General features: G+C 38.1%; 1 protein-coding gene across 8 annotated transcripts in view; it reads left to right on the top strand.

The window, feature by feature from the left end:
- CTNNA3 (catenin alpha 3) overlaps window positions 1–27,612 on the top strand; it is a 1,849,205-nt gene that overhangs the window by 106,495 nt on the left and 1,715,098 nt on the right. For 4 of the 8 annotated variants that reach the window (XM_009458543.5, XM_024346765.3, XM_024346766.3 and 1 more), the window contains exons 2-3: window positions 6,947–7,023; window positions 8,247–8,350. In XM_009458543.5, the coding sequence (XP_009456818.2) occupies window positions 6,993–7,023; window positions 8,247–8,350 (135 nt within the window). In that variant the 5' untranslated portion in view covers window positions 6,947–6,992. Of the gene's footprint in view, window positions 1–6,946; window positions 7,024–8,246; window positions 8,351–27,612 lie in introns of those variants that run through there. The other 4 variants (XM_054660126.2, XM_054660128.2, XM_054660127.2 and 1 more) reach the window with 2 other exon arrangements.

Genomic DNA, 27,612 nt, shown 5'->3' with positions numbered 1-27,612 from the left:
CGATCTTCTAATCTTGGCTTACTGCAGCCTCTGCCTCCTAGGTTCCAGCAATTCTCCTGTCTCCGCCTCCTGAGTAGCTGGGATTACAGGCACATGCCACCATGCCTGTCTAATTTTTGTATTTTTAGTAGAGATGGGGTTTCACCATGTTGGCCAGGCTGGTCTTGAACTCCTGACCTCAGGAGATTGTAGTGGAAGGCTGGCCTCTGCCTCCCAAAGTGCTGGGATTACAGGCATGAGCCACCACACGCGACCTCAAGATAAATTCTTAATGAAAATTTTTAAAATACTCTTTTATAACATTATTTCAGTACTTGATAGTCTTTCACTAGTTGCTGATCCTTTCTTCTGATATTTTGGGAGATAGGTATTAGGCAAAGGTTAACATTTGTGATGATGGTGGGGATTGGCACCTACTATTAATACAAATATTTCTCTTTTATATTTAACTAAATAGAGTTTCACTAAATGAGATCCACAGTGAATCCATGAAGCCCAAAGATACTTTTGGTGGAAGACTTGTTGACATGATCAGAATAGTTTAAACTTGAGGAAGAGACACATATTTCCAGATAAAACCATCAAACATATATGAATGTGCACACCTGTGTGTATGTGTTAGTGTTATGACAATAATCAGGGCATAGAAAGAACCATGTTAATAGAGATGATGTATAGTACTTATCAGGAGAAAACATGGGAGAAGGTCGATAATAAATAAGAATAGTTACCTGGGAGAACACAAATTAAATACAATCACAGATATACTAATAAATCATGAATGTTTTTTATTTCTGTGTTTTCGACTATTTAACCTTTAATTATTTACTCATGAATGGAATTTTGAATGTTCACAAAATAATTTTAATAGAAGAGGTAGATAAATACACATATAGTGAATGCACACTCTTGCATGGAAATCAGAAGCTTAAGGAAAGAATAATAACAGAGAGCATTTGGATGGAGGAAAGCGAAGTAAAAGAAGAGATATTGTCACACAGCTTAATACTTCAGTAACTTTACTGGTCCAGATTTAAAAACTATTACAGTAATAGATGACACATTCTAAAAATTTTAAGAAACCTTCTCTTAGAAGTGGAATAACAGCCAGGTGTGGTGGTGCGCGCCTGTGGTCCCAGCTACTTGAGAGGCTGAGTGGGAGGATTGCTTGGGCCTGGGAGGTGGAGGTTGCAGTGGTGAGCTGTGATCACGCCACTGGCACTCCAGCTTGGGCAACAGAGTGACCCTGCCTCCAAAAAAAAAAAAAAAGTGGAATAACATGACTTTTCACCTTAACTTTTTGGCAATTATGTATCTTGTCATATTGAGGAAACAATGAAAGAAGCAAATCTGACCACTTGGTGATATGGAGTGCTAGAAAGTCTGGGCAGGCCTATCTTTAACGTTTGTATTGGGAAGTGTGAGGGTACAGACGGAGGCCTGCACACCATATGCCTATGTGTATAAGTTACAATTCTATGTAATAGGCTGATAAAGTAGGCTCTACCCGCCAATCTTTCTACTTTGAGAAATATACCTTCAAATAACCCAGAAGGCAAGATTGGTTTTAGAATCCTTGGGTTCCTTTTAGAAGGAGGTGGTGGAGGTGGAGCTCACCTCTGTGTCCCTGACAGATGGCCTGTTCTCTTCTCTTCCCACTTCTGGCTGTCTTGCACTTGAGGGGCCTTGAGTGCCTGCAAGTTGACAGCCCAGCCTTTACACCCAAACTCAATCTGCACTCATTGGCAAACAGCTGCCTTTTGGCTACCTCTCAGGTATAGGGTTGGGCACATTGAATGGTTCAGTCTCGGAAGGATGGATTCCACGAAGAGGCCAACATAGGCACTGGAAGTGGGTTTGCACTCGTTGAGCAGGGAGTTGAGACACTGGCTACCCTGGGTAGGATAGGATAGAATAGATGTGGCCTCTGGGTGGGTACATCATCTTGGCCCCATGGACACTTCCAAAGCATGAGGATAGGGGGTGGGGAAGATTTTGCCCAGGGTTATAGAGAAAGTGGCCATTTATTTGGGTGATAATCCCAAATAAGATAATGTTAGACATGCCTCCTAGACTTTAAGAGAAGTAAATTTCAACAATTTCAGATTAACACGAAATATGATTCCAAGGGACTACATATGACATAAAAGGAATGTGATAAATTAAACATGAAGAAAGAAGATGCATAGTTGGTAGGGCCTGGGCTTTACTACATTTTCTTTCACTGGAACCTAAGATTGTGGCTGATGTGTTTAAGTCCTCCATAAATAGTTGTTGAACAACAACATAAACAACCCCAAACTCCAATGTATCTGTGTAGGGGTACAAATTTGAAAGAATATGAATTAAAGATGAGAAGAGGGACATATGTAGTTTGGATATTTGTCCCTACCCAAGTTTCATGTAGAATTGTGATTCCCAGTGTTGGAGGTGGGGTCTGGTGTGGAGTGATTGGACTTTGGGGGCGGATTTCTCATGATGGCTTAGCACCAGCCTGTTGGTGTTGTCCTCATGATAGTGAGTGAGTTCTTGAGAGATCTGGTTGTTTAAAAGTGTGTGGCACCTCTCTCTCTTTCTCTCTTGCTCCTGTTCTCACCATGTGAGATGCTTGCTCCCCACCTTGCCTTCTGCCATGAGTAAAAGCTCCCTGAGGCCTCCCTAGAAGCTGAGCAGATGCCAGCACTATGCTTTCTGTATAGCCTGCAGAACCATGAGCCAATTAAATATCTTTTCTTTATAAATTACCCAATCTCAGGTATTTCTTATAGCAATGCAAGAATAGCTTAATACAGGGACACCTGACTGAAGGCAAATAAAAGAGAATGGCAGAAACTAGGAAAAGTAAAGTTGGGAAGGCTAAAGCACTTCTCATTTGCTAGCTCTGGCAGGACATGCTGAAGGTAAGGAAGAAAAACAAAAACAGGAAGGAATAGATCCTCTACATTAGTCACATGATAAGAGATTAATAGATGACATGTGATACATCTAAACTATGATGTCAAATTGGCAAGGGTGGAACAAAGATTAATATAAGGGAATTGAATTGAGTAGAAAAACAAAGATGTTATAATTCATATTAAATATATAAATCCATATGTTCTGGTATTATGTATGATATCTCTGGAACTATAAGAATAAGTGCCCAAAGTATTTGCCTCTGGGAGGGAAATTAGGTGGTAGGAAGACAGGGATGAGAGAGAGAGAGATTTGGTTTCGTTATATACATTATTAAACCTTGTATTACCTAATAAAATGTTTAATTAATTAAACAATAATTGAAACTCTAGATGATGAAAGTAAAGAAGATAGCCTAGTCTCTTTAAATTAGTTGAAGTACATACATCCAAAAAGAGTATATCCCTGAATCCTAAAATGATCTTTAGATGTGATAACAGAAACTTTCTTGGGAATCCCTGAGAAATGGCAGACCTGCCAGAAAGCAGAGTGCTCTGGACTGAATGTTTGTATCTTCCCCACCTGCCACCGCAAATCCATGTGTTGAAATCCTAACCCCCAGGGTGATGATATTAGAATGGTGGAGCCTTTGGGAGCTAATTAGGCCATGAGTATATAGTCCTCATCAATAGGATTAGTGTCCTTATAAGAAGAGACATGGTGTGTTCTGCTATCTGCCATGTGAAGATACAGAGAGAAGGCAGCCATCTGCAGACCAGAAAGCTGGCCCTCACCAGACACCAGATGGGCCAGTACCTTGAACTAGGACTTCCCAGCCTCCAGAACTGTGAGAAGTAAATGTTTGTCGTTTAAGCCACCCAGTCTATGATATATTTGTTATAGCACCATGAACTAATACATAGAGAAGAGCAAATATTCTTATTTTCAACATAGGTAAAAAGGTGATCTCTTTAATTAGACTGGACATCTAGGTGCCAATCTGTAGGAAAACTAAAAACCTAATTTGTAAATAAAGGGCAGTAATTACTAGCAGTCAGCATGAATTCTTCACGAACAAGTCATGCCAAACTATAAATATATATTTTTTGAGCTCTTAAACAGGAAGGTGTAGAAAGGGTGTTTCTATTTCATTAAAACATTGGGAAAAGCCTCTTCATGATATATCTATATTTTTGACGAAATGAAAAAGGTAGATTATTTCACACAACAGTGTTTAATAATATTGAAAATCATGTCTAAAGTGTTTATTAATTGATCATTACATATCTGGAAAGAGATTTGTAACAGTATCAAAATTAGGTTTTATGTCTGGCCTTCACCTGTTTAATGACTTAATAGGGAATTCTAGAATTCATACTGAACAAATTAATGGATAAACAGGGAAATGGGAGGGGGTGTTAATGTGTTGGGTTCTCCCAAACCAATTTTTGACTAGCAGGAATAAAAGTCCATATTCTACAGGATAAGGTGTTAGGAGGACAAAATAAAATTCTGCATTTAGGAGTAAATAAAAATCATTTGTTTAAAGATGTGATGAGAGACTTGAGTTTGCAGTAATCTTTGAAATAAAAAACTTAAACATTTTAGTTGAAAAGTGAGTATAAAGTTAGACTAATTAGGTAAGTATGATGACTGTGTCATGGAATTTAATAAGCTTAGAGGAGAATCAGCCATCACCTTACAAACTAATTGTGTTACAAAAGTTAATCTTTTTTTTAAATTAAATATTTGATATTAGGGAATTTTCTATAGGAACCACATTACAGATGGTTAGGTTTCCAAGCCATCCCACAAGAACATGACAACTTATGTAAGAGAATTGTAGTTTTATTAAGAGGAGCCTGAGCTCTAGAGTGGGTGGTGAAGAGTGGGGAGGCAGTCGGGGAGGGGGGGGTGGTTATGTGTTACTGTAGGGAGGAGAAGTAGGTGCCAAATGTTTTCTGTTTAATATTTGTGAGGGAATGGCAACCCTTAGGCAAATTTTGGAAATGAATAGTTTTCCACTGGCCTCTCTGTGCATCTCTCTGATCTTCCATCATCCCTCTCCTTTGCTGCCAGGGCACGATGAAAACACAACATGGTTCGTGTTGTAATAGAGACATGCACAGAGTGTCAAATGGCAAGCAATGAGCTAGTTCATACTAATGTGTGACTGAATGTGTGCACCCCATGACCTCTCAGAATTAATTGCATTTAGAAATGAAATGTGTGTTAAACCAAATGAACTTAAAATTGATATAAAATGATAAAAGTTCAGTTTCCAGCAGGGAATAAAGTGGAATGAAGAAAATTGAGGCATTGCAGACAAAGATAGTTTGGGGAGAAGGGAAGGATCCATATGGTTGGGTTTGCCCTGCCTTGATGTCTTTCTCTGGAGACATCTATCACCACTGTCAAGAGATTTGTTCTCCTTCCTTTGATTCTGAAAACTGGAATTTTGTTATAGTCTCTCTCCAAATCTGTACTTTTCTTACTTTATTTATAAAGCGTACTTTTTCCCCTTTATTAAGCCATCTCTTTTGGATAAAAGTTTAAAAGTGGCAGGTCTCAACTCAACGAGCATCTAATGGTATAGGAAGCTTCTCATCATTTCTATTCATCCAAGCCCAGTGTGTTGGTGAAATGAAGGTTGTGTAGAAGGTATTCTTGAATCATTTGGAAGGTACTGCCTAACTCCTAAGATTTTATAGATTACAAAATGCAAATGCCAGCCAGGGTGGTGGCTCACGCCTGTAATCCTAGCACTTTGGGAGGGTGAGGCGGGCAGATCACCTGAGGTCGGGAGTTCAAGACCAGCGTGACCAACATGGAGAAACCCTGTCTCTACTAAACATACAAAATTAGCCGGGCGTGGAGGTGCATGCCTGTAATCCCAGCTACTTGGGAGGCTGAGGCAGGAGAATCACTTGAACTCGGGAGGCGGAGGTTGTGGTGAGTCGAGATCAGGCCATTGTACTCCAGCCTGGGCAACAAGAGCAAAACTCAGTCTCAAAAATAAAACAAAATAAAATGCAAATGCCTCAGAATGTAATACTTACAACCTAGTAGGATTTTTGTTTTGGATTTGCATTGTGGTATTGGTATATCTACAATTTGTCAGATTTTGACTTTGCTTCAATTTCATTTGCAAAATTATGCAGTTTTCTGCCTATGATAGCCCTAATTTCCAATCAGTCAGGAATACTGACCAGGACATACAAAAGAGCAGGAAGATTTTTTAAAAATAAGAAATAGCATTTATTTAAAGACTAATAATTATATGAAGCCAAGTTCTTTAAGGATTTTTTTTTAAGTAATTTTTACCATGGAAAAATGAACTTTTGAAAAACTTTTACTTAATTTGTGTTAAAGACATGAACACAGACTTAAAAGATACTTTGGCTAAATTAGGTTGTCTTTTATCTCTTGGCTAAAAAGCACTCCTTTTAGAAAGCTCCTTCTAGGTTGAAAAATTCTTCTAGAAGGATTTACATATGATATGGATAATTTTTGCTCTCCTTAATTTTTTATCTTCCTTACTTTCAATTTCTGGTGGCCATGTAGTAACTTTGGAAACCAGTCGTGAATTTCATGGCGAAAATGACATGTTTTTAAAGGCTGCGAAGGTTCACCAAATTTTATTTTAGTTCACAACAGTCTCCTCTACTTTTGTCCTTCAGATGAAAGAACAAAGCAATGGCAGCAATCTTGACTTGATTTTTTATGTAGGATAGTACCTGTCATAGAGGAGTAACAAATAAATCCTTTTGTGAGCACTTATTTGATAGAACCCTAAGGCTATACACTGAAGGACATATCCTATTGCACAGATTGGCTCTGGGCTATGCAGAAAGGTCACCACAGGAATAGGCTATCTGTCAATTTAGATTTCCCTGTGTTAGAAGGAATCAAAGTGGTAGGTGAAATGATTGAAAAACCAAAATCAAAACCAAACCAAACTAAAACATTTCAGTTCTAGAAATGCATTTGAGAGAAACCATTTGGCAATAGTGTTTGGAGCCTTTCTTGAAGCGTGTCTCTTACATTGCAGCTGAATCGCTGAGAAAAGAGACCATGTTTCTACTTTTAGAAGGAGAATGAAATCAGCGCAAAGGAGAGAGAAACAAGGTAAAAAAGGGCTAAATTGTAGGGCTTTGACTTTATATGTTGATGTATCATTTGCCAATAACAGTAATTTGAAACTTTGATTTGAGAAGAAACTCAAGTAATATCTTTTCACTTAATAGAATTTGAATAATTATTTTTTCAAGGCAAAATCTTTCAAAAAGTAAAGGAATTGTAGCCACCCTGTAAGTGGCTTGTGATAGAGTTAAGCACAGACTAGGAACAAGGACACACTTGGCAGGTTTGAAAGGGCAAATGGGGCCCTGGGCAGGCCATTTGGGTTATTTTCAATAAGAGAAAGAGAACTATCTAGAAATGTGCTACATTTCAGGAAGTGTGCTCTCTCTTTGCAATCAACGATGCCAGTGGGTTTCATCTAAAATTCTTAACACTTACTGTAGTTTTTAGTAGATTAATAAATAATATATTACAGCTATTTGAAAACATGGCTAGAGTTTTTGAATGTTAATCCGACTATGACATGCCACATATGGTCATCTGGTATAAATGTATATTGTTAGGCAAAAATCTCACTGAATTGATTTTTAAGGATGATGTTAATGCCTTAGAGAATGGCTTGCAATTCTTTTTTTTTCTTCTTATTTTGTCTTGACCAAATATCCATGCCTTCTCAGGGGCTTCTCTCTTTTTACAACAACTGTGCAATTTGTATTAGTTTCTTTTCCTGTCCAAGAAGGTAAATTGCCTTTAACCTTCTCCAATCAAAACCCTCAAATAAACAATCTCTAAATCAAGTAAAGACATATCTTTACTTGTTCCCATGTCTTTCAAAGGTTTACTTGTTCCTTGTCTAAGTCATCATTAACAAGAAGAAGCAAAATATGGGCATAGGCTGCCTCAGTGCTGTGATTTCACAGAAGCCAAAGGACTTGAATGCTGTAAGATGTGTCTTACCTTTCTGATCACTTAAGACTACTGATCAAATACAAACCCACCCCGGATGAGTTGTTAATTTAATCATGAACATACTTGTGTAGATTAATTTGTTACAGGACCTAAGCCCAGGCAGCATGACCTCAGGGAACAGTTGGGGAATATCTTCTTTCTCTGAAGGTAGATTTTGTAGCCTGGTCCTCTGAGGGCTATGGTTGATATCAGGAAGAGGTGCTGAATACAAGTTTTACCTATTCCATGATTTTCATGAGTGTTCTTCTTTAGAAAACAGTTTTCTTTATTAATAAGCATCTTTTTGTGTTTGTGCACAGGCAGCATGTCAGCTGAAACACCAATCACATTGAATATCGATCCTCAGGATCTGCAGGTCCAAACATTCACCGTGGAGAAGCTACTGGAGCCTCTCATAATCCAGGTATTAATACAATGGAAATTATGATATATAGTAACTGCAGAAGAATGAAAAATATGTGGGAAAAATGAATAATGAAGAATAAAAGATTTGATTTTTATATATAAATATGTCATCTAAAATTGTCCTTTAAAGAGTTGTTAAGATGTGAAAAGTAGGTATGTGTGTTGTTAAGATGTGAAAAAGTATGTATTCTGAAAGTTTCCCCCACATTCTCTTTTAGCAAGAATAGCAGTAATAATATATATATATATATAATTTTCAGAGTACCTTTATATAAATTATCTTCTTTGATGATCGTGAAAACTGAATGAGGCAGGTAACATGGTTAAAACCATCTTTATTACATAGATGAGGAAACTGAGGCCTAGAGAATTTCACTAACTTGCCTCAGGCACATGGCATCTCATTTGCCAAATGGGAAATTACCTTTAAAATACTAAAATGTATGAGAAAAGCAGCTATTTAAAGGAATTCTGTGATGAAGTCTTTCATAAGGTGAATAATCCTTTGATGATATGCATAATGATGCTCTGACTTTTTTTATTATGTAAGTCGAGATTTCATGTATTGGATTTTCTTAGAGCAGGGCTTGAAGAAACTTATGCAGTGGTATAGATTTAAATTTTTGTCCTTAACCCACAATTTGTGAGGGAACTCCCCTTTAGGCCTACCTTACATCTTGCCTTCTAATACAAGATTCAAGTCCCTTTTCCTAGGGACTCAAAGAACCCAAGGGTTACTTGGGTGAAAAACTATGCCGACCTTTCCTCAGATAATTTAAATATGTTCTGCTTATCTTTTTTGTGAGATGGATGTGGGGAGGGGAGTAGCTCTGAGAATAGACTTTGTATATATTTTTACAAGTTTACATATTTTTATCGATTTGTACATGTTGTACAAGTTGATATCTGCTACTCGAAAGACAATTCAAAACATGTGCATCCCTGATGATACCTTAATAGTTAACTTTGGCAGTCTTAACGGCACTAATATCTGGTGTGAAATTTATACTAGATGACTGTGGAGACTTCATTAAAGTCCGTCTTAGCCACTCACTAAACAGTTTCATGTTAAAAAGAAAAAAGGCTGGGCGCAGTGGCTCATGCGTATAATCCCAGCACTTTGGGAGGCCAAGGCAGGAGGATCGCTTAAGTCCAGGAGTTAAAGACCAGCCTGGGCAACATAGTGAGACCCTGTTTAAAAAAAAAAAAAAGAAAGAAAAACCCTCATTTGTTTTTCTAATTAAGTTCACAAAAAAATCAGAATGTCAAAAAAAGTTAAAAAAAAGAATAAAAACACTCATAATTTTACCAAGAGATAAACATTAATGTTTTGGTGCATTTACTTCCAGTACAATAAAGTTGTGGGAGATTTTTATCATCTTTGTACTTTGTAATATTAAAGAATATATCTTCTTTATATATATCCTTACATGTATATATATTATATATATATGAAGAATATATATATAAACAAGTGGAGCTAGTACTATATATGCAGTATTTAATCCTACTTTTCCATTTTAAATGATATTTTAATAATTTCCCTATTTATTTGTAAGCATGGTTTAATAAAACTGCTATTTACTTATATGTGATATGGCTGCACTACAGTTTTTTTAAAGTAGCCTCACGTTTTTGGACATTTAGGGTGTTTCTATTTTTTTCCTATTATAAATATTGCTCTGCTGAACATCTTTGTATATACATTTTTGTCATCAATTTGTATTATTTCACTAGAATTAGTTACAAATGTAAAAGTTAATGGCCAAGATATGAATATTTTTATACTTTTTCATACATATCACCAAGTTTTTTGGGGACAGTTTTAAATGAGTTCTCACAAGTCATTTAAGGTTTTGTGCCTATCCAATTATAAGGAGTAGGAATAGGGAAATGACCTTCATTTTGGAGATGGCTGGTGAAAACAAATACATTAATGCTAGTTTATAACCCTTATTTGCTCTATAACAATGGAACATTACAGTTGGTCACTTAAAACTTGCTAATCACAAAGGTTGCTGACATATTGCTTATAAACAGAGAGAGTATCATGGGGAAACTACTTTTTATATTCTAACTGAAACTAATAGATATGTTGCTTTAGTCAAGTACATTGCTAAAGAAGTTAATAGAAAGTATTCTAAGTAAATTCACATTAAAGGGTAATGCTAGTCACAGTGTGTGTGTGTGTGTGTGTGTGTGTGCGTGCACATTTTATGGCATGTTCTAAATAGATTATAACCATCTATAAACATTTATTGAGTTCGCCTATAAAATTAGAAGGATGAAAATGACCTGAGTAATCTTGTTTGATGGGAAAGAAATGTATCTCTTTTAAAAAGTGTGATTATACTAGTTTTAGAGGGCTTTTGATGTTCTTGGATTCAAACTTTTCATGATCCACAAGTAGATGAGTCACTGAAATGGAACTCATTACCTTTTACATACCAGACAGTTCTGTTACATGTAAATATAATTGCTAATTTTGTCTACCTTAAGATTGATGTCAATGTTTTCAAAATAGTCACTGATTTCTTAAAAGTACTTTGGTATAAAACATCAACATCTCAGGTATAAAAATGATTTTGTGGTCTTAGCAATACTCAAGTGATATTAAATTAAAATATTAATAATTTATATAATATCAACTTATGCAATAACTATCTTATAAAGCAGAATTCTATTTAACAAAATTATTTGTATACACTGTTTTTTTAATAATGGGATTCTCCTTATCAAAAACCAGTACATTTCAAAGTCAAAGAGTTATATTTTAAAATAACTGATCTTTCTGGATTTGATGTTCAGCCTTCTTGTATCTGTCACTTTGATCATGTATAACCCACCAACACAAATAAAATATCTCATTAAATTATATTAAAGGTTTTTCTTTCTAGGACAACATCATGTTAAGTGTCTCATTACGTTCTTTTTTGTTTTTCAAAAAGTGTTTATTTTAATTTTTTTAGATAAGAATAGCTGTTTAAAATTTACAAGAAAAAACAAACAACTCCATCAAAAAGCGGACGAAGGATGGGAACAGACACTTCTGAAAAGAAGACATTTATGTGGCCAACAAACATATGAAAAAAAGCTCATCATCACTGGTCATTAGAGAAATGCAAATCAAAACCACAATGAGATACCATCTCACGCCAGTTAGAATGGTGATCATTAAAAAGTCAGGAAACAACAGATGCTGGAGAGGACATGGAGAAATAGGAATGCTTTTACACTGTTGGTGGGAGTGTAAATTAGTTCAACCATTGTGGAAGACAATGTGGCAATTCTTCAAGGATCTAGAACCAGAAATACCATTTGACCCAGCCATCTCGTTACTGGGTATATATCCAAAGGATTATAAATCATTCTACTATAAATACACATGCACACGTATGTTTATGGGAGCACTATTCACAATAGCAAAGACTTGGAACCAACCCAGATGCCCATCAATGATAGACTGGATAAAGAAAATGTGGCACATATACACCATTGAATACCATGCAGCCATAAAAAAGGATGAGTTCATGTCCTTTGCAGGGACATGGATGAAGCTGGAAACCATCATTTTCAGCAAACTAACACAAGAAGAGAAAACCAAATGCCACATATTCTCACTCATAAGTGGAAGTTGAACAATGAGAACACATGGACACAGGGAAGGGAACATCACATACTGGGGCCTGTTGGGAGGTGGGGGCTAGGGGAGGGATAGCATTAGGAGAAATACCTAATGTAGATGATGGGTTAATGGATGCAGCAAACCACCATGGCATGTGTATACCTATGTAACAAACCTGCACGTTCTGCATATGTATCCCAGAACTTAAGGTATAATAATAAAAAAAAAAGAGTAACCTGTTTATTTGAAAAGACTAAGTAGACCTCAGTATTTATTTTTCATCAACTTTTATTTTAAGTTCAGGAGTACATGTGCAGGATGTGCAGGTTTGTTACATAGGTAAACATGTGCCATGGTGGTTGGCTGCACAGATCATCCCATCACCTAGGTATTAAGCCCAGCATCCATTAGCTATTCTTCCTGATGCTCTCCCTCCTCCCACACCTGCTGACAGACCCCAGTGTGTTCCCCCCATGAGTCCATGTGTTCTCATCCTTCAGCTCCCACTTATAAGTGAGAACATGTGGTGTTTTGTTTTCTGTTCCTGCATTAGTTTGCTGAGGATAATGACTTCCAACTCCATCCATGTCCCTGCAAAGGATGTGAACTTGTTCTTTTTTATGACTGCATAGTATTCCATGGTATATATGTACCACATTTTCTTTATCCAGTCTATCACTGATGGGCATTTAGGTTGATTCCATGTCTTTGCTATTGTGAATAGTGCTGCAATGAACATGCACGTGCATGTATCTTTATAATGGAATGATATATATTCCTTTGGGTATATACCCAGTAATGGGATTGCTGAGTCAAATGGTATTTCTGCATCTAGGTCTTTGAGAAATTGCCACGCTGTCTTCCACAATGTTTGAACTAATTTACATACCCACCAACAATGTAAAAGCATTCCTTTTTCTCTGCAACCTTGTCAGCATCTGTTGTTTTTTGACTTTTTAATAAGCATTCTGACAATGAGATGGTGGCTCATTGTCATTTTGATTTGCATTTCTCCAATGATCAGTGATGTTGAACTTTTTTTTTTTTGAGACAGTCTTGCTCTGTCACCGAGGCTGGAGTGCAGTGGCATGATCTCAGCTCACTGCAACCTCTACCTGCTGGGTTTCAGTGATTCTCCTGCATCAGCCTCCTGGTAGCTGGATTTACAGGCACATGCCACCATACCTGGTTAATTTTTGTATTCTTAGTAGACACGGGGTTTCACCATGTTGGCTAGGCTGGTCTCGAACTCCTGACCTCAGGCGATCCACCTGCCTCAGCCTCCCAAAGTGCTGGGATTGCAGGCATGAGCCACCGCACCCAGCTGATAAACTTTTTTTCATGTTTATTGGCCGCATGTATGTCTTCTTTTGAGAAGTGTCTGTTCATGTCTTTTGCCCACTTTTTAATGTTTTTTTTTTCTTGTAAATTTGTTTAAGTTCCTTGTAGACTCTGGATATTAGACCTTTGCCAGATGAATAGATTGCAAAAATTTTCTCCCATTCTGTAGGTTGTCTGTTCACTCTGATGATAGTTTCTTTTGCTGTGAGGAAACTCTTTAGTTTAATTAGATCCCATTTGTCTGTTTTTGCTTTTGCTGCAATTGCTTTTGGCATTTTCATGATGAAATCTTTGCCTATGCCTATGTCCTGAATGATATTGCCTCAATTTTCTTCTAGGGTTTTTATGGTTTTGGGTTTTATATTTAAATATTTAATCCATCTTGGGTTTTTTTAATTATTATTATTGTTTTTTTTATTTGCTTTAAGTTTTAGAGTACATGTGCACAATGTGCAGGTTTGTTACATATGTATACATGTGCCATGTTGGTGTGCTGCACCCATTAACTCATCATTTACATTAGGTATACCTCCTAATGCTATCCCTCCCCCCTCCCCGCTACCCCACGACAGGCCCGGGTGTGTGATGTTCCCCTTCCTGTGTCCAAGTGTTCTCATTGTTCAATTCCCACCTGTGAGTGAGAACATGCGGTGTTTGGTTTTTTGTCCTTGCGATAGTTTGCTGAGAATGATGGTTTCCAGCTTCATCCATGTCCCTACAAAGGACATGAACTCATCATTTTTTATGGCTGCATACTATTCCATGGTGTATATGTGCCACATTTTCTTAATCCAGTCTATCATTGTTGGACATTTGGCTTGGTTCCAAGTCTTTGCTATTGTGAATAGTGCTGCAGTAAACATACGTGTGCATGTGTCTTTATAGCAGCATGATTTATAATCCTTTGGGTATATACCCAGTAATGGGATGGCTGGGTCAAACGGTATTTCTAGTTCTAGACCCGAGGAATCACCACACTGACTTCCACAATGGTTGAAGTAGTTTACAGTCCCACCAACAGTGTAAAAGTGTTCCTATTTCTCCACATCCTCTCCAGCACCTGTTGTTTCCTGACTTTTTAATGATGGCCATTCTAACTGGTGTGAGATGGTATCTCATTGTGGTTTTGGTTTGCATTTCTCTGATGGCCAGTGATGATGAGCATTTTTTCATGTGTCTTTTGGCTGCATAAATGTCTTCTTTTGAGAAGTGTCTGTTCATATCCTTCGCCCACTTTTTGATGGGGTTGTTTGTTTTTTTCTTGTAAATTTGTTGGAGTTCTTTGTAGATTCTGGATATTAGCCCTTTGTCAGATGACTAGATTGCAAAAATTTTCTCCCATTCTGTAGGTTGCCTGTTCACTCTGATGGTAGTTTCTTTTGCTGTGCACAAGCTCTTTAGTTTAATTAGATCCCATTTGTCAATTTTGGCTTTTGTTGCCATTGCTTTTGGTGTTTTAGACATGAAGTCCTTGCCCATGCGTATGTCCTGAATATTATTGCCTAGGTTTTCTTCTAGGGTTTTTATGGTTTTGGGTCTAACATTTAAGTCTTTAATCCATCTTGAATTAATTTTTGTATAAGGTGTAAGGAAGGGATCCAGTTTCAGCTTTCTACAAATGGCTAGCCAGTTTTCCCAGCACCATTTATTAAATAGGGAATCCTTTCCCCATTGCTTGTTTTTGTCAGGTTTGTCAAAGATCAGATGGTTGTACTTGTGTGGCATTATTTCTGAGGGCTCTGTTCTGTTCCATTGGTCGATATCTCTGTTTTGGTACCAGTACCATGCTGTTTTGGTTACTGTAGCCTTGTAGTATAGTTTGAAGTCAGGTAGTGTGATGCCTCCAGCTTTGTTCTTTTGGCTTAGGATTGACTTGGCAATGCAGGCTCTTTTTTGGTTCCATATGAACTTTAAAGTAGTTTTTCCCAATTCTGTGAAGAAAGTCATTGGTAGCTTGATGGGGATGGCATTGAATGTATAAATTACCTTGGGCAGTATGGCCATTTTCACAATATTGATTCTTCCTATCCATGAGCATGGAATGTTCTTCCATTTGTTTGTATCCTCTTTTATTTTGTTGAGCAGTGGTTTGTAGTTCTCCTTGAAGAGATCCTTCACATCCCTTGTAAGTTGGATTCCTAGGTATTTTATTCTCTTTGAAGCAATTGTGAATGGGAGTTCACTCATGATTTGGCTCTCTGTTTGTTTGTTGTTGGTGTATAAGAATGCTTGTGATTTTTGCACATTGATTTTGTATCCTGAGACTTTGCTGAAGTTGCTTATCAGCTTAAGGAGATTTTGGGCTGAGACAATGGGGTTTTCTAGATATACAATCATGTCATCTGCAAACAGGGACAATTTGACTTCCTCTTTTCCTAATTGAATACCCTTTATTTCCTTCTCCTGCCTAATTGCCCTGGCCAGAACTTCCAACACTATGTTGAATAGGAGTGGTGAGAGAGGGCATCCCTGACTTGTGCCAGTTTTCAAATGGAATGAATGCTTCCAGTTTTTGCCCATTCAGTATGATATTGGCTGTGGGTTTGTCATAAATAGCTCTTATTATGTTGAGATATGTCCCATCAATACCTAATTTATGGAGAGTTTTTAGCATGAAGGGCTGTTGAATTTTGTGAAAGGCCTTTTCTGCATCTATTGAGATAATCGTGGTTTTTTTTCGTTGGTTCTGTTTATATGCTGAATTACATTTATTGATTTGTGTCTGTTGAAGTAGCCTTGCATCCCAGGGATGAAGCCCACTTGATCATGGTGGATAAGCTTTTTGATGTGTTGCTGGATTCGGTTTGCCAGTATTTTATTGAGGATTTTTGCATCGATGTGCATGAGAGATATTGGTCTAAAATTCTCTTTTTTTGTTGTGTCTCTGCCAGGCTTTGGTATCAGGATGATGCTGGCCTCATAAAATGAGTTAGGGATGATTCCCTCTTTTTCTATTCATTGGAATAGTTTCAGAAGGAATGGTACCAGCTCCTCCTCATACCTCTGGTAGAATTCGGCTGTGAATCTGTCTGGTCCTGGACTTTTTTTGGTTGGTAAGCTATTAATTATTGCCTCAATTTCAGGGCCTTTTATTGGTCTATTCAGAGATTCAACTTCTTCCTGGTTTAGTCTTGGGAGGGTGTATGTGTCGAGGAATTTATCCATTTCTTCTAGATTTTCTAGTTTATTTGCATGCAGGTGTTTATAGTATTCTCTGATGGTAGTTTGTATTTCTGTGGGATCGGTGGTGATATCCCCTTTACCATTTTTTATTGGATCTATTTGATTCTTCTCTTTCTTCTTTATTAGTCTTGCTAGCAGTCTATTAATTTTGTTGACCTTTTCAAAAAAACCAGCTCCTGGATTCATTAATTTTTTGGAGGGTTTTTTTGTGTCTCTATTTCCTTCAGTTCTGCTCTGATCTTAATTATTTCTTGCTTTCTGCTAGCTTTTGAATGTCTTTGCTCTTGCTTCTCTAGTTCTTTTAATTGTGATGTTAGGGTGTCAATTTTAGATCTTTCCTGCTTTCTCTTGTGGGCATTTAGTGCTATAAATTTCCCTCTACACACTGCTTTAAATGTGTCCCAGAGATTCTGGTATGTTGTATCTTTGTTCTCATTGGTTTCAAAGAACACCTTTATTTCTGCCTTCATTTTGTTATGTACCCAGTAGTCATTCAGGAGCAGGTTGTTCAGTTTCCATGTAGTTGAGTGGTTTTGAGTGAGTTTCTTAATCCTGAGTTCTAGTTTGATTGCACTGTGGTCTGAGAGACAGTTTGTTATAATTTCTGTTCTTTTACATTTGCTGAGGAGTGCTTTACTTCCAACTATGTGGTCAATTTTGTAATAAGTGCAGTGTGGTGCTGAGAAGAATGTATATTCTGTTGATTTGGGGTGGAGAGTTCTGTAGATGTCTATTAGGTCCTCTTGGTGCAGAGCTGAGTTCAATTCCTGGATATCCTTGTTAACTTTCTGTCTCACTGATCTGTCTAATGTTGACAGTGGGGTGTTAAAGTCTCCCATTATTATTGTGTGGGAGTCTAAGTCTCTTTGTAGGTCTCTAAGGACTTGCTTTATGAATCTGGGTGCTCCTGTATTGGGTGCATATATATTTAGAAAGCTCTTCTTGTTGAATTGATCCCTTTACCGTTATGGAATGGCCTTCTTTGTCTGTTTTGATCTTTGTTGGTTTAAAGTCTGTCTTATCAGAGACTAGGATTGCAACCCCTGCCTTTTTTTGTTTTCCATTTGCTTGGTAGATCTTCCTCCATCCCTTTATTTTGAGCCTATTGTGTCTCTGCACGTGAGATGGGTTTCCTGAATGCAGCACACAGATGGGTCTTGACTCTTTATCCAATTTGCCAGTCTGTGTCTTTTAATTGGAGCGTTTAGCCCATTTACATTTAAGGTTAATATTGTTATGTGTGAATTTGATCCTGTCATTATGATGTTAGCTGGTTATTTTGCTCATTAGTTGATGCAGTTACTTCCTAGCCTTGATGGTCTTTACAATTTGGCATGTTTTTGCAGTGGCTGGTACCAGTTGTTCCTTCCCATGTTTAGTGCTTCCTTCAGGAGCTCTTTTAGGGTAGGCCTGTTGGTGACAAAATCTCTCAGTATTTGCTTGTCTGTAAAGTGTTTTATTTCTCCTTCACTTATGAAGTTTAGTTTGGCTGGATATGAAATTCTGGGTTAAAAATTCTTTTCTTTAATAATGTTGAATCTTGGCCCGCACTCTCTTCTGGCTTGTAGAGTTTCTGCCGAGAGATCAGCTGTTAGTCTGATGGGCTTCCCTTTGTGGGTAACCCGACCTTTCTCTCTGGCTGCCCTTACCATTTTTTCCTTCATTTCAACTTTGGTGAATCTGACAATTATGTGTCTTGGAGTTGCTCTTCTTGAGGAATATCTTTGTGGCATTCTCTGTATTTCCTGAATTTGAATGTTGGCCTGCCTTGCTAGATTGGGGACGTTCTTCTGGATAATATCCTGCAGAGTGTTTTCCAACTTGGTTCCATTCTGCCCGTCACTTTCAGGTACACCAATCAGACAGAGATATGGTCTTTTCACATAGTCTGATATTTCTTGGAGGCTTTGTTCATTTCTTTTTATTCTTTTTTCTCTAAACTTCTCTTCTTGCTTCATTTCATTCATTTGATGTTCCATCACTGATACCCTTTCTTCCAGTTGATCGAATCAGCTACTGAAGCTTGTGCATTCGTCACGTAGTTGTAGTGCCATGGTTTTTAGCTCCATCAGGTCCTTTAAGAACTTCTCTGCATTGGGTATTCTAGTTAGCCATTCGTTTAATCTTTTTTCAAGGTTTTTAACTTCTTTGCCATGGGTTCGAACTTCCTCCTTTAGCTCGGAGAAGTTTGATCATCTGAAGTCTTCTTCTCTCAACTCGTCAAAGTCATTCTCCATGCAGCTTTGTTACGTTGCTATTGAGGAGCTGCATTCCTATGGAGTAGGAGAGGTGCTCTAATTTTTAGAATTTTCAGTTTTTCTGCTCTGTTTTTTCCCCATCTTTGTGGTTTTATCTACCTTTGGTCTTTGATGATGGTGACGTACAGATGGGGTTTTGGTGTGGATGTCCTTTCCGTTTATTAGTTTTCCTTCTAACATTCAGGACCCTCAGCTGCAGGTCTGTTGGAGTTTGCTGGAGGTCCACTCCAGACCTTGTTTGCCTGGGTATCAGCAGTGGAGTCTGCAGAACAGCGAATATTGGTGAACAGCAAATGTTGCTGCCTGATCTTTCCTCTGGGTTACTTTTTGTGTATGGTGTAAGGTAGGGGTCCAGTTTCAATTTTCTGCATGTGGCTAGCCAGTTCTCCCAGCACTATTTATTAAATAGGAAATCTTTTCCCCATTGCTTGTTTTTGTCAGGTTTGTCGAAGAACAGATGGTTGTAGGTTTGTGGTCTTATTTCTGCGTTCCCTATTCTGTTCCATTGGTCTACATGTCTGTTTTTATACCAGTACCATGCTGTTTTGCTTACTGTAGCCCTGTAGTATAGTTTGAATTTGGGTAGTGTGAAGCCTCCAGCTTTGTTCTTTTTGCTTAGGATTGTCTTGGCTATTTGGGCTGTTTTTTGTTTCCAAATACATTTTAAAATAGTTTTTTTCTAATTCTGTGAAGAATGTCAGTGGTAGTTTAATAGGAATAGCATTGAATCTATAAATTGCTTTGGGCAGTATGGCCATTCTAATGACATCGATTCTTCCTATCCATGAGGATGGAATGTTTTTCCATTTGTTTGTGTCCTCTCTGATTTCTTTGAGCAGTGATTTGTAGTTCTCCTTGAAGAAGGCTTTCACTTCCCTTGTTAGCTATGTTCTTAGATCTTTTATTATTTTTGTAGCAATCATAATTGGGAGTTCATTCATGATTTGGCTCTCTGATTGCCTGTTGTTCATGTATAGGAAAGCTAGCAATTTTTGCACAGTGATTTTATATCCTGAGACTTTGCTGAAGTTGCTTATCAGCTTAAGGAGCTTTTGGGCTGATACAATGGACTTTTTCTAGATATAGGATCATGTCATCTGCAAATAAAGATAATTTGATTTCCTCTCTTCCTGCTTGAATACTCTTTATTTCTTTTTCTTGTCCTTATTGTCCTGGCCAGAACTTTTGATACTATGTTGAATAGGAGTGGTGAGAGAGGGCATCCTTGTCTTGTGCGTTTTCAAGGGGAATGCTTCCAGCTTTTGCCCATTTAGTATGATATTGGCTGTGGGTTTGTCATAGATGGTTATTTTTTTGAGGTATATTCCTTCAATACCTAGTTTATTGAGAGTTTTTAGCATGAAGGGATGTTGAATTTTATCGATATCCTTTTCTACGTCTATTGAGATAATCATGTGGTCTTTGTCTTTAGTTCTGTTTATGTGATGAATCACATTTGTTGATCTGCATATGTTGAACCAACCTTGCATCCCAGGGATGAAGACAACTCGATCATGGTGGATAATTTTTTTGATGTGCTCTTCGATTCAGTTTGCCAGTATATTATTGAAGATTTTTGTATCGATGTTCATCAAAGATTTTGGCCTGAAGTTTTATTTGTTTGATTGTATCTCTGCCAGATTTTATCAGGATGATACTGGCCTCATAGAATGGGTTAGAGAGGAGTCCCTTCTTTTCAATTTTTTGAATAGTTTTAGTAGAAATGATACCAGTCCTTTTTGTACCTCTGGTAGAATTCAGCTGTAAATCCTTCTGGTCTTGGGCCTTTTTTTGGTTGGTAGGCTATTTATTGCTGCCTCAATTTCAGAACTCATTATTGGTCTATTCAGGCATTCAGTTTTTTCCTGGTTCAGTCTTGGGAGGGTGTATGTGTCCAGGAGTTTATCCATTTCTTCTAGATTTTCTAGTTTATGTGCATAGATGTGATTATAGTATTCTCTGATGGTTGTTTGTATTTCTGTGGGGTCAGTGGTGATATCCCTCTTATCATTTCTGATTGTGTTTATTTGATTCTTCTCTCTTTTCTTCTTTATTAGTCTAGCTAGTGGACTATTTTATTAACTTTTTCAAAAAAGAGCTCCTGGATTCATTGATTTTTTGAAGTTTTTTTTTTGTTTATCTCCTTCAGTTAACGTCTGATTTTGTTTTTTTTCTTGCCTTCTGCTAGCATTGGGGTTTTCTCTTGGTTCTCTAGTTCTTTTAGTTGAGATATTAGGTTGTTAACTTGAGATCTTTCAAGCTTTTTGATGTGGGCATTTAGTGCTATAAATTTACTTCCTAACACTGCTTTAGCTGTCTCCCAGAGATTCTGGTAAGTGGTTTCTTTGTTCTCATTAGTTTCAAAGAATTTTTTGATTTCTGCCTTAATTTCATTATTTACCCAAGAGTCATTCAGGAGCAGGTTGCCTAATTTCCATGTAGTTGTGTGGTTTTGAGTGAATTTCTTAATCTTGAGTTCTCATTTGATTGTGCTGTGGTCTGAGAGACTGTATTATTTCAGTTCCTTTGCATTTGCAGAGGAGTGTTTTACTTCTGATTATGTGATCAGTTTTAGAGTATGTACCATGTGGTGAATGAGAAGAATATATATTCTGTTGGTTTTGGATGGAGAGTTCTGTAGATATCTATTAGGTCTACTTGATCCAGAGCTGAGTTCAGGTCCTGAATATCTTTGTTAATTTTCTGTCTTGATGATCTGTCTAATATTGTCAGTGGGGTATTTAAATTTCCCAATCTAAGTATCTTTGTAGGTTTCTAAGAACTTGCTTTGTGCATCTGGGTGCTCCCGTATTGTGTGTATGTATATAGGATAGTTAGCTTTTCTTGTCAGTTTGAACCCTTTATCATTATGTAATGCCCTTCTTTGTCTTTTTTGATCTTTGTTGTTCTAAAGTCTATTTTGTCAGAAACTAGGATTGCAACCTCTGCTTTTTTTCTGTTTTCCATTTGCTTGGTAAATTTTCCTCCATCCCTTTATTTTGAGCTGATGTGTGTCTTTGCATGTGAGATGGGTCACTTGAAGACAGCACTGTGATGGGTCTTGGCTCTTCATCCAACTTGTCATTCTGTGTCTTTTAATTGGAACATTTAGCCCATTTACATTTAAGGTTAATCTTGTTGTGTGAATCTGATCTTATCATCATGATGCTAGCTGGTTATTTTGCAGACTTGTTTATGTAGTTGCTGAATAGTGTCACTGGTCTGTGTACTTCAGTGTGTTTTTTAGTGGCTGATAATGCTTTTTCTTTTCCATATTTAGTGCTTCCTTTAGGAGCTCTTGCAAGGCAGACTGAATGGTGACAAATTCCCTCAGCATTTGCCTGTCTGAAAAGGATCTTATTTCTTCTTCATTTATGAAGCTTACTATGGCCAGATATGAAATTCTGGGTTGGAATTTTTTTCTTTAAGAATGTTAAATATTGGCCCCCAATCTCTTCTGCCTTGTAGGGTTTCCACTGAGTGGTCTGCTGTTAGTCTGATGGGCTTCCCTTTGTAGGTGACCTGGCCTTTCTTTCTGGCTGCACTTGACATTTTTTCTTTCATTTTAACCTTGAAGAATCTGACGATTATTTGTCTTGGGGTTGATCTTCTCATGGAGCATCTTACTGGGGTTCTCTGCATTCCCTGAATTTATATGTTGGCCTGTTTTGCTAGGTTGGGGAAGTTCTCCTGGATGATATCCTGAACTGTGTTTTCCAACTTGGTTCCATCCTCCCTGTCTCTTTCAGGTACTCCAATCAGTCATAGGTTTGGTCTTTTTATGTATTCCTGTAGTTCTCAGAGGTTTTGTTTTTTCCTTTTCACTCTTTTTTCTCTAATCTTGTCTTCCTGCCCTATTTCAGCAAGATAGTCTTCAAGCTCACTTTTAATGGGGTTTTTATGGGGTCTTTTTTGTTGGTGTTGTGTTGTTTTCTGTTTGTTTTTCTTTTAACAGTCAGGTCACTCTTCTGTTGGGCTGCTGTGGTTTGCTGGGGGTCCACTCCAGACCCTAGTTGCCTCAGTTTTCCTTACCTGGAAGTATCACCAGTGAAGGCTGTGAAACAACAAAGATAGCAGCCTGCTCCTTCTTCTGGAAGCTCTGTCCCAGTGGGGGTACTGACATGTTGCTGTTCCTAATGTGCCTGTAGGAAGTGTCTGTAGACTCCTGTTGGGAGGGCTTACTTGGTCAGGAGGAATGGGATCAGAAGCAGTCTGGATGCTTTCTGGTGGAGCAGATATGCTGCGTTGGGGTGGGGAGTGGGGGACCCTTCCTCATCTGGACCGTTTGTATTCTCCAAAGCTGGCAGGCTAGAATGGCTGAGTCCACTGAACCACAGAGATGGTGTGGCAACCCCTCCTCCTGAGAGCTCCATCCCAGGGAGAGATCAGGGCTTTGTCTGTAGAGCCCTTGCTGGGGTGGCTGAAACCCCCACAGGGAGGTCCCACCCTGTGAGGAGGAATGGATCGGGGTCCTACTTAAAGAATCAGTCTGGCTATAATCTGGCAAGGCAGCTGTGCCATTGTCGGGGACCCTTCTTTGTCTGGACCATTTGTATTCTCCAAAGCCATCAGGCTGGAATGGCTGAGTCGACTGAACCATGGAGATGGTGGCCGCCCCTCCCCCACGGAACTTGGTCTCATCTCAGCCTGTTGCCATTGGCTGGTTGGAATTCCAATCAGTGGGTCTTAACTTGTGGGGTGCTGTGGGATCAGGCCTGCAGAATGACGCTGTTTGGCTCCCTGGTTTTAGCTCCCTTCCTAGGGATATATACGGACAGATCTCTCGTCTTGCCAGGGATCCTGGGGCTGGAGTATGGAAAACTCCTGGGTCTCTGTGTGTGCCTGAACGGCTGCTTTGCCAACATTCTACACAGTTCTGTGTATCAGACCCAACGCCGTGGTGGTGTGGGCTCACGAGAGGATCTCCTGATCCACGGATTACAAAGATCCATGGGAAAAGCGTGGTTTTCCAGGTGGGGTCTCACAATCACTTACTGCTTTACTTGGCTGAGGGTGGGGGTTCATTTGGCTCCGTGCTGCTCCCAGGTGGATCATCGCCCCACCCTGCTTTTCTTTGTTCTTCGTGGGTCAAATTGTTTGCCTAGTCAGCCCTAATGCAAGAACCTGGATACTTCAGTTGAAGGTGCTGAATTCACTTGCTCCTTTCCTTCCTCTCTGAGTGCGCAGACTGCAGCTGCTTCTAATTGTCCATCTTGGTGCCGGTAGCGAGGTTGGGGCTCCAAATCTAGCCGCCGCCATCTACCCCAGGGGAGGAGGAGAAGGAGTGTTTTTGTTTTTTTTTAATATATTTAATGGACAGGTAATGAGGCAAATAAAAATTCTGTACATTCAAGGTGTACGATGTGATGATTTGATGTATGTATACAATGTGTAATGATTACCACAGTCAAATGAATTAACACATCCATCTCTACCCATAGTTACCATTGTGTGTGTGTGTGTGTGTGTGTGTGGCTAAGACACTTAAAATCTACTTTCTTATCAAATTTCAAGTAAAGAATACAATATGTTAACTATAGTCACCATGCTACACAGTAGAGTCCCAAAACTTATTCATCTTAAAACTGAAATTTTATATCCTTTGATCAGCAATCTTCCCTATTTCCCCAATTCGCTAGCACCTGGAAACCACCCTTTTACCCTCTGCTTCTTTGAATTTAACTTTTTTAGATTTCACATATAAGTGAGATCATACAGTATTTGCCTTTCTGTGTCTGGCTTATTCCATTTAGCATAATGTCCTCCAGGTTCATCCATGTTAGAAAATGGCAGGATTTACTTTTTTTTTTTATGACTGAATAGTATTCGATTGCATAAACACCACATTATCTTTATTCATTCATCTGTAGATGGTTGTTCCCATATTTTGGCTACTGTTACAAAGAGTGTTTAATTTGAAATAGTTACATGGTTTAAGTACATAATATAGTCTCTGATTACACTGGAAAACATTCCAAAAGAAGTTCATGTCTTTAAGTTCACATTGCCACCAGCTAAAGTTATTAATTCAGTAGTCCCATTAAAAATTTCTTCACTTTCCTCATGATTTATCTTCATGTTATATTCCTTTGCTTCCAGGGTTCCACAGAAATTACTTATCACCTCTGTATATAACTCAAAGTCAAAATTACATTTTAATTTTTGGAGTAATTGGTCATAGATACTATTATGTCACTCTAACTTCTGAATTCATTTCTTCATAAATCTTTTTTCTGCTCTTTTACGGTTACCAAAGTCTTCCCTATCAAACCTGATTTATCTTTAATGTATTTTTTTTTTCTCTTGGGCACAGAGATTTTTTTCTCTTGGGTCATTTTTCAGGGATATTTAGCCTGGGATATATTTCAACCATTCACTTTCAGTTTCTTGTATGATAACTTACACAGTTGCATCCCTCTGTAATAAATTCGTCCAATGGATCAGAAATAATTTCTCAGCAATTACATTTTTATGACTGCAACTGTAGGCATCTGCACTTTATCACTTTCAAGATCCAAGTTTGGCAATGCAATGCAGAAAGTCCATTTATGCAGAAATGTGCTTCAAAGAATTTACATCTCTATGTTGTATACTCTCTGAAGGGGATATAAACTGCTAGATCATGCTACAGTCATTATATAATGAAACTGTCTGTAATCTTATTTGCTGCAAAATACAGTTTGGTAGGTGTCAGATTTATGTTGAATGTGAGTTAAAAGAATTGACTTACTCAAAATCCCTTAAAATAATAGTAATAACAAACTCTTTATAATGTGTTATCTTTTGTAAAGTTTTTTTTTGAAGGGCAAAGGTCAAATGTATTTTCTGACTGTAAATATATCCCATGTTTTCAAGAAGTAAATCTAGAGTTAGATGAACAGTAATAAACATTATTTCTTTGTCGTTCACCTCTAAGTATTGTAGGACCTCTTGGCCTTTTTTTCATTTCTACCTCCATAGTGTCTCCCACCTGTCCCCTTGGGGATAGCTTTTAATACTCACTGGGGCAGGTTTACCTACCAGCCCCTGTATTAGTCAGCATAAGCAAGGTTGTGTGTGATAAGAAGACAACCCCCAGATCTCAGAGGCTTAATAAAATTATTTCCTGCTCAAGCTACATGTTCAATGTGAGCTGGGGTTTCTGCTTGAGACAGGCACTCAGAGACCCAGGCTAATATAGACTTATCTCAACATGTGCTTCCACTGTCATTGCAACTGGGGAAATGGAACATGATAAATCATGCGAGAACTCCTAAGATGTTCACCTGGACATGACATATGTCAATCCTCTATTCACATTGCTTTTGTCAAAGCAAGTTATGTGGTCAAAGTGGATGTTGGGTATGTGATCCTGCCCTGTGCCCAGAGGACAATGGGAATATTTGTGAACAGCCTTAATAACTATTACATTCCCTTTGCCTTCTTTTTAGGGGTTCCTTTTGTTAAGTCTCCATAATGCTCTCAAGACACTTTGGCACCCTTGTTACAGCTAACTTTATCAGGGTGGGCAAGTGACTTAGTGATACTCAGTTATAGGTTGGCAAGAACCCTGTGAGGTGCTCTGCCATGAGAGCTCTGCCTCTGGGGGATGATCATGAATTGGTCCCGTTAGCATCCTCCTTTTGAGGAGTTGACTATATTCTGAGATTTAAGCAGTTAGTACCTAGGGTTAAACAGTTCTATTAGGTGCAAAGCTGAAAGATACACAGAAAGTAGAAACAAGGGGAAGAGTTGAGTCATAGTGAATGTGGCATTTTCGGGTTTGGATTCACAAACTCCTGCTGTTCAGGAACAATAAGATTACCTAGTTGCCAGGGTTTTAACAGATTTTTTTCAGTTTCCAAACTACATTCTATTCTCAGAATTATACTTCAGCCTCTGTGGGACTCATTGTTTTCAGTTCCCAGACCACTGGGCCATGTAGGCCAGATGCTTATCCTTATGTAATCTGATTCCCTGGCCTCCTACTCTACCCTTGCAAGTTCAGAGGAAGTCCCATTAGCAGCAGCAATCCAGAGTTCCTGTAATTGACCTCACTTGCTTGTGCTAGAGTGGGGATTTTCCTATAAAACCTCTTTTCTCTTCTGTTCATTCCCACATTTCCAAATTTTGAAGTCTCTGAATTATGACTCACTTGTGCTCCCAAACCAGCGTATCTGCCACGTATTCCAGTTTTGTCTGGCTTCAGCTTATTGCTGGTGGATGGTGACTGCTGCCGATGGTACTCACTGGGAAACTGGAAATGAACATGCCAAGGTAGCCATGTCCTAGTGGTTTCAAAGCAATGTAGGGGTGAAGGCCAAATTTCTCCTTTGCCCTCTGGAAGTTCAGGTGAAAAATCAATTGAGAAAAGGCATATTAATAGGAGAAAGGACATATAAAATTTATTTCAGTGCGCATAACACAGGGGAATTGTAGCCTTTAAAAAGTTGTTGTTTTTTTTTAACTCTGGAGAACAAAACATAAAAAGAATTAGCCTAAATAAAAAATCATAAATAATCATTTCAGTCTTTTATCAGTTCAGTCCCATGTAATTAATTATTGTTCTGCTTGATGGTAGTTTAGCAATTTTATGAGTCCAGTTTTTTTTTTTTTATTAGAGTCCTGGAATTTTTACACAGTTCATAGATTCACTTATACAGTTTCAGAGTTGTCAGAAACCTTTATTTGTCAGTGTTATTCCCATGAACTTCTTTGAAGACCCATACTTCAGGATTTGCGAACAGCTTTCAAGAAAAAAAAGCATCAGAATAAAACAATTAACTGTGGACAATGGGACTTAAAATGGCCATGGTTAAATAAACAATTGACAAAGATATTTGGTCTTTTTTTTGTGGCCTACAACAATTCAAC

The sequence above is a fragment of the Pan troglodytes genome, chromosome 8, assembly GCF_028858775.2.
Source record: "Pan troglodytes isolate AG18354 chromosome 8, NHGRI_mPanTro3-v2.0_pri, whole genome shotgun sequence".
Lineage (NCBI taxonomy): Eukaryota > Metazoa > Chordata > Mammalia > Primates > Hominidae > Pan > Pan troglodytes.
Note: the sequence above shows the minus strand (reverse complement) of the source record. Positions and strands in the feature narration are given on the sequence as shown.